At 50.9% G+C, this 15,675-nt stretch overlaps 7 protein-coding genes across 7 annotated transcripts; 4 read left to right on the top strand and 3 right to left on the bottom strand.

Annotated features, from left to right (window-relative positions):
- Positions 1–342: 342 nt before the first annotated feature.
- On the top strand, positions 343–1,438 carry PC9H_003913 (uncharacterized protein; the record flags this gene model as incomplete). The annotated part of the gene is made up of 4 exons (XM_036773505.1): positions 343–511; positions 564–1,172; positions 1,229–1,326; positions 1,385–1,438. 4 exons carry the CDS (start codon positions 343–345, stop codon positions 1,436–1,438), a joined length of 930 nt encoding a protein of 309 aa, XP_036634978.1.
- Positions 1,439–1,560: 122 nt separating this feature from the next.
- PC9H_003914 (uncharacterized protein) lies at positions 1,561–2,307 on the bottom strand (the record flags this gene model as incomplete). The annotated part of the gene is made up of 3 exons (XM_036773506.1): positions 1,561–1,839; positions 1,895–2,096; positions 2,159–2,307. The coding sequence occupies 3 exons, from the start codon at positions 2,305–2,307 to the stop codon at positions 1,561–1,563; spliced, it is 630 nt and encodes a 209-aa protein (XP_036634979.1).
- A 211-nt stretch (positions 2,308–2,518) lies between these two features.
- PC9H_003915 (uncharacterized protein) lies at positions 2,519–6,379 on the bottom strand (the record flags this gene model as incomplete). The annotated part of the gene is made up of 17 exons (XM_036773507.1): positions 2,519–2,626; positions 2,682–3,036; positions 3,089–3,263; positions 3,327–3,945; positions 3,998–4,301; positions 4,353–4,439; positions 4,504–4,539; positions 4,603–4,686; positions 4,737–5,350; positions 5,401–5,475; positions 5,528–5,554; positions 5,612–5,680; positions 5,737–5,834; positions 5,889–6,013; positions 6,067–6,095; positions 6,211–6,266; positions 6,331–6,379. 17 exons carry the CDS (start codon positions 6,377–6,379, stop codon positions 2,519–2,521), a joined length of 2,910 nt encoding a protein of 969 aa, XP_036634980.1.
- Positions 6,380–6,531: 152 nt separating this feature from the next.
- PC9H_003916 (uncharacterized protein) lies at positions 6,532–8,061 on the top strand (the record flags this gene model as incomplete). Its single annotated transcript, XM_036773508.1, has 4 exons — positions 6,532–7,144; positions 7,194–7,351; positions 7,401–7,532; positions 7,594–8,061. 4 exons carry the CDS (start codon positions 6,532–6,534, stop codon positions 8,059–8,061), a joined length of 1,371 nt encoding a protein of 456 aa, XP_036634981.1.
- A 130-nt stretch (positions 8,062–8,191) lies between these two features.
- Positions 8,192–9,305, bottom strand: ALI1 (putative NADH-ubiquinone oxidoreductase 30.4 kDa subunit, mitochondrial; the record flags this gene model as incomplete). Its single annotated transcript, XM_036773509.1, has 7 exons — positions 8,192–8,306; positions 8,357–8,433; positions 8,488–8,528; positions 8,578–8,600; positions 8,657–8,713; positions 8,769–9,162; positions 9,215–9,305. The coding sequence occupies 7 exons, from the start codon at positions 9,303–9,305 to the stop codon at positions 8,192–8,194; spliced, it is 798 nt and encodes a 265-aa protein (XP_036634982.1).
- Positions 9,306–9,357: 52 nt separating this feature from the next.
- Positions 9,358–10,168, top strand: PC9H_003918 (uncharacterized protein; the record flags this gene model as incomplete). Its single annotated transcript, XM_036773510.1, has 4 exons — positions 9,358–9,525; positions 9,592–9,764; positions 9,813–9,966; positions 10,022–10,168. 4 exons carry the CDS (start codon positions 9,358–9,360, stop codon positions 10,166–10,168), a joined length of 642 nt encoding a protein of 213 aa, XP_036634983.1.
- Positions 10,169–10,548: 380 nt separating this feature from the next.
- On the top strand, positions 10,549–15,634 carry PC9H_003919 (uncharacterized protein; the record flags this gene model as incomplete). The annotated part of the gene is made up of 5 exons (XM_036773511.1): positions 10,549–10,948; positions 11,056–11,478; positions 11,536–11,678; positions 11,731–14,631; positions 14,687–15,634. 5 exons carry the CDS (start codon positions 10,549–10,551, stop codon positions 15,632–15,634), a joined length of 4,815 nt encoding a protein of 1,604 aa, XP_036634984.1.
- Positions 15,635–15,675: the final 41 nt, after the last annotated feature.

Consider the following 15,675-nt stretch of genomic DNA (forward strand, 5'->3'; position numbering starts at 1 on the left):
GACCATTTTCATTTCTCCGGTTCATTTACCACGTCGTCTGCTCTTCCGTTTTCCCGTACCTCATTCTTTTATGGAGGACCGTTATCGCTGTTGACCTATGCTCTCCAGCTGGGATTATCTGGCTGGCGCCTCCAATTGTATTACTTCCATGGAACCCATGTTTCCCCATTCACCACATATAATGTACACATGTATGTCGTGGGCAGTCGGTCCTTGCTGTGCATCTTTGCCCCTTGATGAGCAGCACCATCAGTTTAAACTTCATTGAGATTTCCTCTAACATCCACATCAGCAACACGCCTGCCAACGTGTGGTTGCTGCGCTGACAATCATATCAGGACGATGCTCGTGGAACCAATTTATCTCATCGACATCAAGTTCCTTCTAAGCGCCATGCTATTCTCAAGCAAAACATTTGAATGCGACAGCCCAGATTTCGCCATTTATTCTATACCTGACAACGAACAGTTCCTTGTCCGTCGCGACATTTTAAACGGGAGCCAGGTCTTCAGTACGTTGCTCCATGTGCACACCAAGCACGCGCTGACGAATTTTCCTTCTAGATGATATGTTCGCATGTTGCTCGTCCGGGGGGTCAACTGATACCCCTCTGGATCAACTGAAAATTGACGAGAAGGCTGAGACACTCCATCTCCTGCTCCAGTTGCTGCATTCACCACCCCCGGCGCCCATTCAAATCCACATCAAGAACGAATCAGAGATTTCCCAAATCCGTACGAGGACGCATGAATCAGATTCTATGATACCTTGGCCGTTGCTACCAGCGCTGCTACATCTGGCCGATAAATATATGCTCTCGCAGCACTTGGTAGATTCCCTTCATGAACATCTCCTGGCTCATGCCCCCGTCTACCCCCTGGAGGTCTACGGTTTTGCTTGTCAACATGGTCTAGATCGGATAGCCACCAAAGCAAGCAAATATATACGACCAGTTGCTGGATTTAGCATCCAAGAAATCAAGGTCATACCAACGGTGGAAGCTTATCATAGGCTTGTGCAATTGCAAGACAACCGTGTCAAGGCAATGCGCAAGATCTTGCTTGAGGAAGACATGTTCCCATTTAACTATGGGATATGTCTACCTCACCACGAGGAGGCGAGGGCACTTTGGGACAAGGCTCGAAGGAGACTCATTGGGCGTATTGAGACCGGTAAGCATGTTGCTGCTATATCGCCAGCCCAAGGATCCGAAGCTGATAGATCCAAGACACGGACGTCGGAGGTGAGATGGCATATGTATCAGAATCGTTTGATTCATGTGATGCTTGTAGTAAAGCCTGCACCGCCGCTGTAGAAATGCTCTCTGTGCGTGAGCCGTACCGGTTTTTTCTTGGCCTCTACTATAACTGATGCGTCAATAAAGTATAAATGCAGCAGGGTAACCAAGGGTATCAAACTGAAAGCGCCCCCGGTCTGATGTAGTCCCAAGTGATAGATCGCCATTAACAATGTTACGTTCTATAACATAAGTATAATAACACGTCTACTCGTCATAAATGTTGTGATGCGGGGAATATGCATTGTGGGGTATGGTGATGTTCATGTATTGTGCCAGAGGAGTGTCCTCAAGTCTTTCCAGATCTCCGAATCTCTGTACATATATTGCATGGAGTTGAACATGCCCGGTTGAATTGACTCTCCCCGATTGGTGAACAGCCACATGACGGCGCCCCAGGACAGAGCGGCGAACACAGTGAAATAGCGTGAATCAGGCGGTAGTGGCTTGACCACGTCGGAGGGGGAAGTTGATTTAGAGTACGGCGCGCCAGCTCTTGGGATAAACGAAGCGACGACCCTCGATACGACGTACAACACGATCTGGACAAGGCCCCAATGAGCCGGTAGCATGGAGGACATCATGGAGACCACATACCTGCTCATTGATGGCTGTCCGTTCACCAAACACCAGGTATCCGCCCAGCAGACCTGCAATGAATGTATCCGCACTCCTCGCCTTGCCCCCATTGACCTTCTTCTGCACGAGAAGGAACGACTTGTACAAGGTTACAAATTTCGCTAAATTGAACGCATGTTGCTTGGTCGCGCGATATATGACACGCATGCGGGCTTCCCAGCTGCGTTTTAACATCAATAATTGGCCCACCATGAAGGGGCGAGTGCGGTCGAAGACGCTCACCTGCCCCGCCCAAATAGTATAGCCATGATCAAGGCATGAGGAAACCGCACTTTGACACCGTACACGAACCCGTTGCGTGCGCCCTTGAGAATAGCAAGGTAGTCATGGTACTCCGGGTTAGTGATGATATCGTGGAGGAGGCTCGACATTGCTCGTCTAGTAGCTCGAGAGCAGAGGCGGAAGGCAGAGTTATGTATGGCACAAGATATTTGAAATCACATGCCACATGTCAGGAGTGAAGTGCCGGTGGTCCCGGTTCGGATGCCGGCAATCCGTTCAAACCACTCAAGACGTAACCTTGGGGCTAAGATCAAGTAGATATATACTAGTAGTACAGCAAGTGGTGTATGTATCAGAAAATTAGAAGATAGGAAAGTCCCACTCGTCAAATTTCTCGAGTTGGCTACGGCTCCACTTATCAAAAAGTTGGTCGTTGAAATCAAAGCGTTCGGCGGACACCCATTCAAACTGCAAGACCTTTAACATTCAGAACTCGGCAGTTGAAAAATAAGCGGTGACTTACGCTATCTTTGAGCACATCCGGTTCATAGGATTCTTGAGAGCCGCGGATGACAACGAACCGTCGATATTCAGACATGAAGCATGGTTGAGTTTGCATCATATGTAGATCCTTGGTTATAGCACCCTCAGCCGTTGTGAGCCAATCTGACTCTGGTACATTAGAGTAAGACGCATTGAACTCCTTCAATGCATATTCAAGATAATCGCGTCGAGTAAAATCACGTTGAGCTTCAGTCGCGGCCCGCCATTCGAGAGCCCTAGGGTTTGTGAAATATGGTTCTAATGGAGGAGCTTCCATCATGGCTATATCTCCTTCTTCGATCATCTGGAGATAATATTCGGTGAACAGTTTACCCCTGTAGACCGGTAAGCCATCTGCCCTGATGAACAACCAACGCGGCCACCTACCGATCGAATAGGTCTAAAGGATCATTCTTTCCAGCAGATAACAAGGATGCTATCGCGACCGTTGTCGGGAGTACATAACAGTCCCAGAAGGTATGGGCAACAATTTGTTTGATTCTCATGCGCAATACGTCTGGGTTGCCTAGAAGAGCTTGAGGAGTGAATGTGACAATGCCACCTAATGCACTCAGGTAAGTCGCCGAGGTAATGACCAACGAAGGATGCAATGATTAAGGCCTACCGGCTGGGTATATGGGGCGAATGCCCCAAAGGGAGGGAGGGACCCTGTGATGGGTACCGTACGTATAGAAACACACATCCAGACGTTTTGACCTTCGTTCCAAGAAATCGGGCAAGCGATGCAACGTAAGGATGGACGCCACATGAACGAAGACTACACGGACGCTTTTTCTGTAGCCGCCATCCTCAGCACCGCAAGCCTCCAGCACTGTCTGCAATGTGTCTGTCTCCCATCCCTGTTGCTTGGATGCGCCGTCGCCACCTTCCCACCATACACAATAAGATCTAGTCGCCCTGTTCAAGAATTCGTAAAGATCCTGGGGAAAGCGGAGCACCCTCATCATCGTGCATAGATGACGTATTTTTCGGTATTGGGCTCTCGATATCGAAGGTGGCTCGTAGGGGAGACTATGGTATATTGCTTTATTCACGAGGTGGCGCCATTCCTGTCGCTCGTAGCTGGGTAGCGACCATGCAAGCAGGACTGCGACAGGCGTCTTGGATTGTTGGTAATTGGATGGAAGGCTCAGTTTTCGAGCGAGTGGCTTTGACCCGATCGCAGAGAAGACAAGTAGCAAAGAGACAATCTTGTTGTCTAGACATAAGGGGAGTACGATGGCCTCAACGGTAACTGAGTCCATAGATCTAGAGTGTTCCTGGAAACACACTTACCTGGCGGAGACGATTAATGCTGCGTGTGAGCGCTGTCAAAGCCTCTGTGTCTTTGGGCTCCTTGGGGGTTACGCGCGCGAATTGCTGAGGGGTCTTTTTGCAGGCAAGGAGTATTTGTACAACGTCCATTTGGTCATACAGTCCTTTGCAGCGGAAGGAGTCAACCGTTTGGAGCAAAATGTTCAAGCGCAGACCATCAGGAAGAGGATCTGACACATCGGTGAGACAAATGTCACATAAGTGCTCAGACTTGTCCCCATCCTCAGACCAAAGAGGTCCCTTCCAACTGTATTTGGTTTGCGCTCTGAAAGGGGATGTTCTGATGGCTGCCACGGTCGGATGCATAATGACTTACTTTGGCGGTAATTTCGGACGAAGTATCGTTGCTACGGGTGCTGGAATCTCGGGTTCCTGCACGATGTCTTTGGTTTGCGTCTGTTGCCTGTAATGCGGTAAAACAGCGCTCAGATACGTGTAAAAGTGGAGAGGACGAGAAATCAGTTTACTTGGCCAATGGTTCAGGCGGGAGTGGAGCAGCAAGTCTAAACGGTAGGCATATATGTGAAAACGTATCGTGAGCTGGCGAGTGCTGTTCAATCACTTACTCTAACGGCATGGCAGCTTGCAAGAATTGTTCAGCTTGATCTAGTAACTGGTTCTTTGGGCTTGGAAAGTGCAATTCCGATATGCTGAGCGTGTCTAAGCTTGTTTGTATAATTTAGGGAAAGAATCCACTTACAAGTCTTCTATATGGGGATTATAGTCTTCATAGTGAGGCGTCTCTTCAGCAGGCAATGTGGTTTGGAAGAAGTCAACAGGCGATTGCACCGGGGGCGAAGGTTGCGTGACCCCGGGGAGAAACATTGAATATGAAGCTTCCCGAGGTGCGACTGGACTGTCGGGCACGGTGATGGTAGGTTCCGCCCCAGTAGTTTTCCGACGGGGCAATGGCATGCTACCCGGAGTAGAGCTTGTTGCGACACCTAGTGGAGCAATACCAGGGTCAGGCCTTTTCTTGAAACTGAGCCCAGCCAAGGAGGTTTTCTTGGCTATTTTCGTGTTAGGTACAGTGACAGACAACGCATTTTGAGAGAGACGCTGTTTAGTGGATAGAGAACTACCAACGATCGTTGTCTGAGGAGCCGTAGCTTGAGTTTGAAGCTTTCGTCGCCAATTTTGTTCAGATGGAATAGGGAAACTCGAAGAAGAGGCCGTTGGAATTTCGGGAGACGACGGTTCAGCTGGACGAGTAGGACTCTCCTTTGATGGAGAATCGGGAGGCGTGAAGAGATCCGCCACGTCGCCTCCAAAATATACTGGCGATGAAGGGGAATCTGTCGCCTTTTGTTTGCCCTGTTCGTTGAATTAATATTATGGAAATAGTATAAGCCAATGGGTCATACCTTATCGCGAGTAATGGGCATTGTCTGATCGATGGTAGATTTCGCTTTCTTCGCAAGGGGCTCGCCATCTGAACTCTTATGCAGTTTTTGTAGTTCGGTACAATTGTTCGTATGTGCAACAGCTTACCTCGTCGTCTATAACACTCGAGACTCCCTGCCAGAACGAGAGTGTGAAGGTTGGCCGACATTATCGAATCATAATAGCTCTTACCTTCGAACGTTTTCGCTTTCCTTTGGTCTTCGACGACGACGAAGCCGCGGGGGACGCTTCTCCTACAGCCTTGAAGCAAGTAGATAAACTTATGCATAATGTCGAGAATACAGATTCAAACATACAGTGACCCTGACCTGTGCTGCCTTCTCTGCCTTTGCTCGCTGCTTCTGATTCTGGAGTACTTCGGGGAAATTATTCGCAAACATTTTCTTCTCCTTCCCTGCCGAAATGGGGCTCAGAGGGTATAACAGGCGGTGGTGAATGGGATGCATACTAATCCAGGATGGCTTAGCTTCGCACACATGTCCGGCTGGATAATCTTCATCATCAAGCCCTATATGTTTCCAGAAGCGTTTCAGGAGTTCGGTGCAACTTTCGACGTTTGCTTGTGGTTCCCAGCTAATATTTATATAGGATTAGACACCAGTACCCCAGCGAGGTAGCGTACGTACCTGTCTGATTCCGAGTCGTAGCCGGCCCACTAAAATGAAAGAAGTTCGTTGAGGTCAGGCTAGTCAAGTGCTAGGAGGACTCGTTGCAGTACCTTCACATGGTATTCCTAGAGAGAACAAATCAGTACCATGTCTCAACAGCACTGGAAACGAGCGTACCCATTCGAGTGTGTCTAGCACTCTGGCTGCAGTTATCACTTCTGCAATCCGCGATGTCAACTCCGTCAGTGAGTGTCGCGGTCAGACTTAGCATGATTTGCTCACCGACGTGATATTCTTCGGGTTGAGGTTGCTTACTCTTCTTCTTACCCATCGCCACAAGACTTGCCTCTGGCGTTAGACCTCGGGTGGGCCGAGCTGAAGCTTGAAGTTAGCACTCGAATTCCTCAGGGCTCAGAATGTTGCGGTGCGGCTAAAGCTAGACGAATACTCACGTGAGCGAGTAGCACTTTCAATACGTTCACTATGTCGAAATCAAAGCATCAAGAGGAAGTCCTCCAATTCCTTGACGATCTTGACTCCTTCACACCGGTAGAGAAACCGACTGGGTCAGAGGGTAGTCCTTCTAGCTTGTCCGCCCAAGGCTTCGGAAATCCATCCCCTACTGTTCCAAACCCCAACGCTCAGGGTAAACCTGGTGGCGAGGCTGAAGTCTTAGCTTTTCTTGACGAAATCACTCAGAAGTCCGCCGAGCCTACCCACCGTACACCTGGCATAAGTCTTACGGAACGACCTAGTTCGCGCGCTGGCACGCCGTCGTTGAGGAAGCCGACTGAACGGGTTCGCGTTGGTTCATCATCCCCGTTGCTACCCGCCTCAAGTGGCCCAGCCACGCCATCTACTACGGCCGGCGGGACTGGGGCCGCTGAGAAGGGCAAATCTCCTGAGCCTTCTGCATCAACTGCTAGCAAAGGAGGATGGGGATGGGGTAGTGTTTGGACCACCGCGTCTGCTGCTATCCAGCAAGCAAAAACGGCTGTAGACGAGCAAGTCAAGAACCTACCGAATAACGAGCAAGCTCGTAAATGGAGTGAAGGCGTCATGGAGTATGCAAAGACAGCGCAATTGGACAAGCTCGGTATGCGTATCTCAGTATTCAACGCAGAATGCAATTGAGCATATCACAGGCAAGGACTTCAAGCAATTAGGGTTGTCTACACTCACCGACATATTGAACGTCGTCGCTCCGCCCATATCAGAACATGAAGTCATACAAATCTGGCTGAGCCACGACATGCGTGGCTACGACGGCGTTGAATCTTTGGTATACCGTTCGCTGAGTAGGGTATGTGGTCCCCCCCTTATACTGGTTATCCACTTCATAATCTGCACAGGTTCTGGAGCAAGTTGAGGGCGGCGATCTCATTGTGAATCGCGGCGATGAGTCGAAACCAAAGACGACTGGTGACGAGGGTCGAGAACTTAATGCTGTTGAAGGTTATGAAGCTGCCTCGAAGCTCGCTCAGGTAGGGCATCGCTCGAGTGTCTCATCGAACATTGATCTCAAGCACTCATCCTCGTTGGTAGGCCAATATCGACGAGATTATCAAGGTCAATGTAGCCAAAACTGCCAAATCTGACCCATCGTCAACCCAAACGCCAACGACGTATTCTCACGTTTACTTGCGCATTCAGCCCTTCCTTAGCTCCCTCACAATACCATCTACTAAGCTTCCGGCAGCTGAGGATGGGACTGAATCTCCCCAATCAGAACCGGAGACTCACAGCCAGCTTCAGTACCTACTGCATCTATCGGACCCCGAACATTTACTGGTCTGCGCGACGGTCACTCAAACTGTTCCAGGTCATTGGTTGGAGCTGTGGGATCAGTACGATTGGGTGGAAGACTCCGTAGCCGAATCACTACGAGTAGGGTTGGAAGTCATTGGTCAAGAATATCTTGTTAAGCGGATGGGATGGGCTAAAGGCAAGAAAGCTCAGACAAACGACGAGATTCAAGGCGGTGAAGCTGGCAGCAAGCCAACAGAGGTCTAGTTATACTTTCTTTAACATGTACGTCTACGTGGTAGCTTAGGAACACGGATAGGGTTTTGGAAAGTGTTGCGACGTATCACTATAAATCTGACATGGTGCCGTCCTAGTTGCAATGGAAGGTCTATCTAATCTACTGTTTCTTCGCTTCTTCGGGCGGAGGTGGAGGCAGGTGTTTGAGCTCAGCTGGACGGGGAGGTGTTGCGCCGTCGCCAACCTGCTCCCACGGTGACAAAGACTCGAAATTGCTACAAATATACGGTTAGGGAGATTTTTAGCCTAAGGTAGATCACTGTACCGGAATGCCTGAGTTAACTGTAGTGGCTCGTACACTACGCGTTTGCTTTCCTCGTCGTATCGAACTTCCGTATACCCCTGCGAAAGTATTCAGAATAAGTAGGGCGACGTCAGGCTTTCATTAATACTTGCCGTCAAAGGGAAATCCTTGCGAAGAGGGTGACCCTCAAACCCTATAGAAACCATTAAGACTAGATCAAGGAAGAGAAATGGCATATTCACCGTAGTCCGTTAATATACGGCGGCTTGAGAGGGAGTGCATTAAGCATACCATGTTAAGGTCAATTTTAGTGGAACTTACAGGTCGGGGTGGCCGGTGAAGAAAATGCCGTACAGGTCCCATGCTTCTCGCTCATACCTTATATCACACATTCGTCAGCGGTTGGAGGCTTTGGTCGGACACAACACCTTACCAGTTTGCACCATTGAACACGTCGGCGGCGCTAGGTATGCCGTCCGCTTCCCCAGCATAGGTCTTCACTCTAATCCTTCCTGCGTGCTTTACACTAAGCAAGTGATAGACGGCTTCGAACCGTTTCTCCCGCTCCGGATAATCTGCGCCACTAATGTCTACAACGCTCTTGAATTGGCACTGAGAGTGATCGCGGAGAAAGGTGAGAACCGGAACGATAGCGGACGGTGCGACGTAGAGCGTGAGCTCGTCCTTGAGTACCGAGAACTGCTGGATGAATTTCGGTAAGCATTGAGTGAGATAAGAGCCGTAGGTGTGCAGCGACTCGGTGGTCTCAGCATGCTTCGTGAGCGCTGGGTTGGGTGAAGTTGGCTCAGTGAAGGGGGATGTGGAGGCTGCCAAAGTGCTTGAGATGTGATTTGGATATAGAGTGGAGGAACTATATACCTTTCCGACAAGTCGAGGAGTGTATTGACCTATATTGTCTGCTTGCCAACTTGGAGCCAGCCAGAGCCCGAGCCACGGCGCGGTGCAACATCGTCGTACGGAAAGAGTCTGTTTAAACTCCGCTCCCTTCGTTCCACCCAACCATGTCCTCCACACAACAAACTGAACTCCTGGATTCACTGCCGTACTATGATAATGATCTTGATACGCACCCAGAACTGAGGCAGAAAGTTGAGCAAGAGTTGGCGCGAGCTGGTAAACCCCCGACGACATTACATCCTCGCGTGCCGCCTCCAATCACACTGTTTGCTGTAAGTACACAGGCTCATAGTTTTATGCCAATGAGTTGATGAATATTAACTAGCGATGATATACAGAAGAACCCCTTGCTACAGGCTGAGCTGGAGCGCGTTGAATCACACCAACCATTCCCTCAAGTTGATCAGATTCGGTATCAGCTACCAGGACCCACATCCGTGCCAGGTACAGACGAAGAGTGGCAGGCAGCCGTCAGGAATGCACAAGCGCAACTTGAACATCAGCGTTTACGGTACGTTCTTCTACTTCATCACGAACAAGTGGTTCTTATTGTTCGTAGGCAATCGAACGCGACGTTATTGCAGACTTACGGCTCAAATGCTTGGAGGATACATAACTATTTGTTAGAAGCGAATTCTCAACAGATTGAGAAGGCTCTCGAGGATCTCAAGCAGCTGACTGTTGACTTGAATCGTGAACGTAAAAACTCGCAGGTTAGGGTCCCGTTTATGTTCAGTTTGAATTCACAAGAATAACAACTCTTCGTAGACACGCTTGGGAGCACAACTCACTGCGCTGGAAACGCGGTGGACTGAACTTATTTCCAATATCCTGCAAATCGAGATGGCAAACGTCGCGTTAGATATAGACATTGACCGACTCAACAAAAAAGAGGCAGACTTGGCTGCTATGTAGATTACGCCCCTCTAATTTGTATTCTTTTATGTCTTTTTTTTGCCAAAATCAAACTGAGGGTCCAGTCGCATTTGCGAAGTGGTAGCCTTGTTAGCGCCCGTCTCTCGGACCCGCCGACTGGCTTCCAACACCTGCTGTTTGGTATTTCAAATTTCCCTCAACCACCAACTGAGGCCGGTGTGATCACCAAGGTTCGTTTCTTCGCAGCTGAGCAACTTGCTAGCTTACTGATTTCCATAACATCGACTGGTCTCCCAATTTTAACTCTGAAATACAATGCTGTACGCTTTCATTGTGCATTCCGAACTTCTTCATTGGCCCTTCCAGAGAAATAACCTACGGCCCAACACATAGCGTCAGAGGCGTCTTGCGACGCGTCTATGGCTCATATCGACGAGAACCAATCACTGTTTCAATCTGAAGAGAAGTCTGAATTGGACAGGGTAGAGAAGCGGGGGTTGGAGGGTGCGGAGGAGGGGCAGGCTGCGGGCTCGGGTAGCACTCCGTCTCCTACAGAAGGCACCAAGGACGCAGCTGCAGTAAATGAAGGATTGCAGGACCCGAAAGCGCAAAGCCCCGCGCCATCACCGGCGGTTGCAGCCAACAATCCACGGCCTACCCTCGTTCAACTCGGAAACTCCAGTTCGACGACACCCACCGCACAACACAAGAAATTCAGCGCCAGTAACATCAACAAGAAATTCTTGGAGAAGACCTCGGCGTCAGGATCTGCAGCAAATACTTCGAATGCTTCCGGTCACAAAGTCAACGGACCCACTTGTGCGTATCCTTATATCTTTCCCCCACATCTTTATTCGTTGTTACAGTTGTACAACGGATGGAGAAAAGTCAGTATTGGCATGTAACTCATGTCTTTCATACAACAGCACGACCAACTGCAGCTTTGGCCACCTCACATTCGCGGTTAGTAACGACGAAACTCACCGCTACGCCACAATCCTCAAGCCCAGGCCCGGGGTGGTCACGGCCGTCGTCTGCTACACCGACCGTTGCTTCGAATGCCAGTCCTATACTGGGCTCAACGCCCAACGGAACTTCCCCCCTTCCCCCAGGTTCATCCATAGTTGGATCCACTGGAGCGGCCGTTGTGTCTTCATCAGCAGCTCAACTTCCTCATGTTGGGAAGGTTATACAGCCGCAGCCGCGGTCTGCACTTCTGCAAATTTCTACTGTCACACCGAAAGGTAGCCCTAAGCCCGTGTGGGGGAACGTGAAGGGCGCCGCAGCTTCTGCGAAGTCAGATGAGACTGTACAAAACGATTTCCCTACTGCTGCTGAAGTTGCACAAGGTGTGTAGTGCTCTCTCAGGCTACGAAAATAGGCGTATACTGACACCAGCGCCGTAGGCGCATCGTTGACACAAAAGTCGAAGGCAGCAGAGTCTAAAGGCGCTGAAGAGGTCAACATGGCGAATAAAGCAGTTCGCAACGAAGAGGCTGAATCATTTCGTGGTGTCCACTTGGACCCAAATGCCCACCACTGGGATGAGGTGTGTTCTTTGTTATGAAAGCAAGGATCGTCGAACTGATATCATCCTCAAGATGGAGGAAGACGATGACAACTTCTTGGACGGTGTCATCGAATTCAACGATGGTCGACAATACAAGATTGAAGCCTCTGCGTCAGCAAGTTCACCTCCTCGCCCTGCGTCTCGCGAATCAAGTGGGAACTGGCACTCTCGCAAGCCCTCTGCCGAAGTACCTGTTACTAAGGAAGAGCGTTTTGCCGAAGACTTCGACCGTAGTTGGCCACGATCTAAACCATCGCCCAGCAATTCCAGTCGAGGGCTACCATCCACCACTCACCACGCCCCGCCTTCGGCCCTGGCTTCCCCAATTTTGTCTCAACATCACCATTCACCAACGGAGTCCTCGCGGGTCCTCTTCAACGAACGTTCGAATAGGCTTGAGCCATACTCAGCGGGCAACAGTGGCTTCCGGCCCACACATGACCAGCCTCATAGCAGCAAGCGATCCGACTACTCTACCTCACCCTCAGACTTTCGACGAGGGCGGGACCTTCCCCCTCATGCTTCGGGCAACGTGCAACTACTTCAGAAACAAGGTGCTGACTATCATTCCGCTGTTGGCAATCGCAATTTCGCTCGCAGGGATAGTACTATCAGGGATCCTACGTCATCTAGCCACCCTCCATTACGCAGCCCTCGGATTTCTGACAGCTTCTCTGGTTCTCAGATGAGGGAGCGTGACACTCCGCCAGAACGAGGTCGTCGCCTCTCGAACATGGGCCCGCCTCCTGTGCCTCTACACGCGAGAGATTCTGAAGGGCGACAACTACCTCCTCATCTATCCCAAGCGTCACCTAAAGCACCAATTCAGCGATTGCCTTCTCGAGATAGGTACCCTCAGCCCCCAACGTCGGCGAAACGTCCTCCATCATTACCAGCACAATCTCCGGTCCTATCGCATGCATCTCCTGCATCTGCGTCAGGCGCTGCAATCCTTCCACCAAGCCTCGCACCCCCAGAGATAGACAGTCTACGTAAGGATTTGATGCACGATGCTGCTGAGCGGGCTAAACAGAGGCGACAAGCCGAAGAGGCCGAAAGGGAGAAGGAGCGTGAACGTGCTCGTCAGAAGGCTGCTGAGATGGCATCCCAAGCGGCGAAAGAGACCAAGCCTCTTGTGAAGGAATCAGAGGTCATCTCTGTCATTGAAGAAGCAATCGCGACTGTCGATCCATCGGCAGCATCTTCTATTCAAGATGCTCCAGGCTCTGTCCCTCCTACTGCTGCGAAGCCTCCATTGAAGCGACCCCCTTCTCTCAGAGGTATCCAACGTCCGCCCACTGATTTGCCCCGACCTGGGTTTGCTAGGCGCAATTCTAATGCTCCTATAACGCCTACTTCAGCCACAACCCCAGCGGCCCAAGCTAACTCATGGCGGAACAAGGCCAATCCGGTATCCGCCCAAGAGCCAGCTGCAACTTCTATGCCTCCTGCCCCATTGTTTTCCGGACCGACGGCTCAAGAACAGGCAGACTCTTCTTTCACCCAAAACGCAGAAGAGAATTTGGAAGTTGTTGATTTCTCAGACCTTGGGAAATTTGTCGGCGTCTCCGACTCTCAAGAGTCAGCTGCACCCAAGGAAGTCGAGGCCACGCGGAGCAAGCCTAACAGGCCCTTAGCTATCGACTTCTTCCAGGACCATTCCGATTCACCGAACTCTGCCGCCCAATCTGATACTTGGAAGCGAAAGCCCAGCTTGCATCAGCCAGAAGCCCATGCTGACGACAATGCTGCTACCGATTCAGGACCACGGAATAGTTTATCCTCCCCTAGGCATACCACTTTCGAATCGTCTGGGATGTCAGACAAAGAACCTTCAAGCCCAGTTCGGCCCAATGGACACGGTCAAGTGGTGACAGTCCCCCATACTGCAGGCCACGGGCAACAGCGTACCCCACGCTCGCAGACCTTTCCCAAGGAGGCAACAATGTCAGCCCTCGACGATGCTATCTCCAGGATAAAAGGTGCCATTGATGGTATGCACGAGTCGCAGAAGGATACGCGTTCAGAGGTAATGACAGAAGGTCAACATGGGCACAGTCATCAAGATCACCCTCCAACAGTGGGTAAGAGTCATCGTTGGGTACCTCCAGCTCTGCGGATCAACCACGAAGACTCTGCTCATACGGAGTCGCTTTCCACTCGTTGCGAACCACCTCTGTCCCCACGACCTGCCTGGAATACGTACCACGTACGACTACCCAAAGTATCTGTGGCGCGCCCGCCTGTCCACAAGCAACAGCTATCCCAGTTCCACCGAGGCCCGTCATATCGTTCCGTTGAAACCCTCTCCATTGACCCACCCGTCAACGCAGCTAATCGCCGTGATTTCTCTCTTAACGATATCTTGTTCTGGATCCCTGGTTTCAAAGGGAAACCCCGATATCGGGTGTACGTACCACGACTCTCAGCATCCCGGCCCAACGGTCCCAGCGGTCTCAACAATAATGTCGGCGCCTTTGGTAAGCCTCCAAGTGCAGATACCTCCTCGTCCTGGAGGAAACCCGTTACTCTCTTATCTTCGCCACCTCCCGCCATCAAGGAGGAACTTGAGACTACTAGCCGATCTCCCCCGCCTAGCACGGCCGTCACACTTGATCCCGCTCCCTCCAAACCTGAGGCCGATCTTTCAAAGCAAGCGGATCATCCCGTTCGCCAGAAGGTTCAACGGAAAATGCCCAACGGGGCCGCGGTTGCAGTCTATCGTGATTCACGCGTCGTTAACATCGAGGCGAAGCCTGCGGTGAACTTCATTGTTGGAAGTGAACTAGACGGCCCTTCAAATACTAGTCCAGAGGAACCAAAAACCGCTCCAGTCGAGGCATCTCACAAAGAGACAAATGGTGACATCACTCGGGCCCCCGAGACTTCGTCCCTGGCGTCCAGCACCAACACCAACGACAGCAAGGCATCGGTGTGTAGTCCTCCATGATTGTCAGCTTTGAATATACTGACGTTTTGTTGCATAGATTGATCATGTACCAAGGACGCCGTCAAGTAATACGTCTAATCTATGGGCCAGCCCAGGCATGGGCAGCTTCCCTGTGAAGGAGAGTCCGGCACGCGAAGGAGTAGACCACCCACATATCAAGGAGCTCTGGACAAATATCTCGGCGAATCCAAGTCTTCCTACCATCAACTCGCTGGAGAAGATTGAGGACGACTTGCCTGCTCTACCACTCACATTGCAAGACGTCAAATCCGAGGGAGGAGAAACGCCGCCGCCTCAAGCCAGCACAAGTTCACGAATATCCTCATTCGACGTTACGCGTGGTTTCCAACAAGTGCCGCCTTCGACCTCATCCACGAGCCAGCGGCCATCGCTACCCCCTGCTACCCCTTCTGCTCCCATCGCTCGACCCTCGTCTTATGGTTACCCTGTTGCAAGCCCTTCAAATGCAAATTGGCAAGCCATGCCTCAATATAACTACCCTATGATGCCTCACGGGATGTACCCTCCGAGCCCAGTACCTGGGCGAATGCCTATGAATGGACAAGCAGCCTACGCTGCTTGGATCCCTGCTCCCCCAACTCCTGGTCAAGGTATGGTGAGGCAGATGACGCCATCGTCCCCATTTCCTGTTCAGATGGTAGCCTATCCTCCCCCAGGGACTCCAACACTTTACAACACGGCGGCTATGTCACCCCAAATGCAACAGGCAGGTATTGCTCAACCCCGCTCTCGGAACGCACCTATAGGTAGTCCCGTTGTCGCACCTGCTGCTGCCCACCCGTACTATGCTGGAAGTCATATGATGATGCAATCCCCAATCCCCCATCCCCAAAATCATGCATACATTACTGACCAGAACCGCGGACACATGCGGCACGACAACGGTCACCCACCAATGCAACGCCATCCCGCCCCAAGCTACGGACAGACACCATCAACACCCTTTCCTTCTCGTCCTTGGTGAACTTTTCATGAACATTGTTACAAATTGCTTGTCCAGATTGT

Source organism: Pleurotus ostreatus (assembly GCF_014466165.1).
Source record: "Pleurotus ostreatus strain PC9 chromosome Unknown scaffold_2, whole genome shotgun sequence".
In the NCBI taxonomy this organism is placed as follows: Eukaryota; Fungi; Basidiomycota; class Agaricomycetes; order Agaricales; family Pleurotaceae; genus Pleurotus; species Pleurotus ostreatus.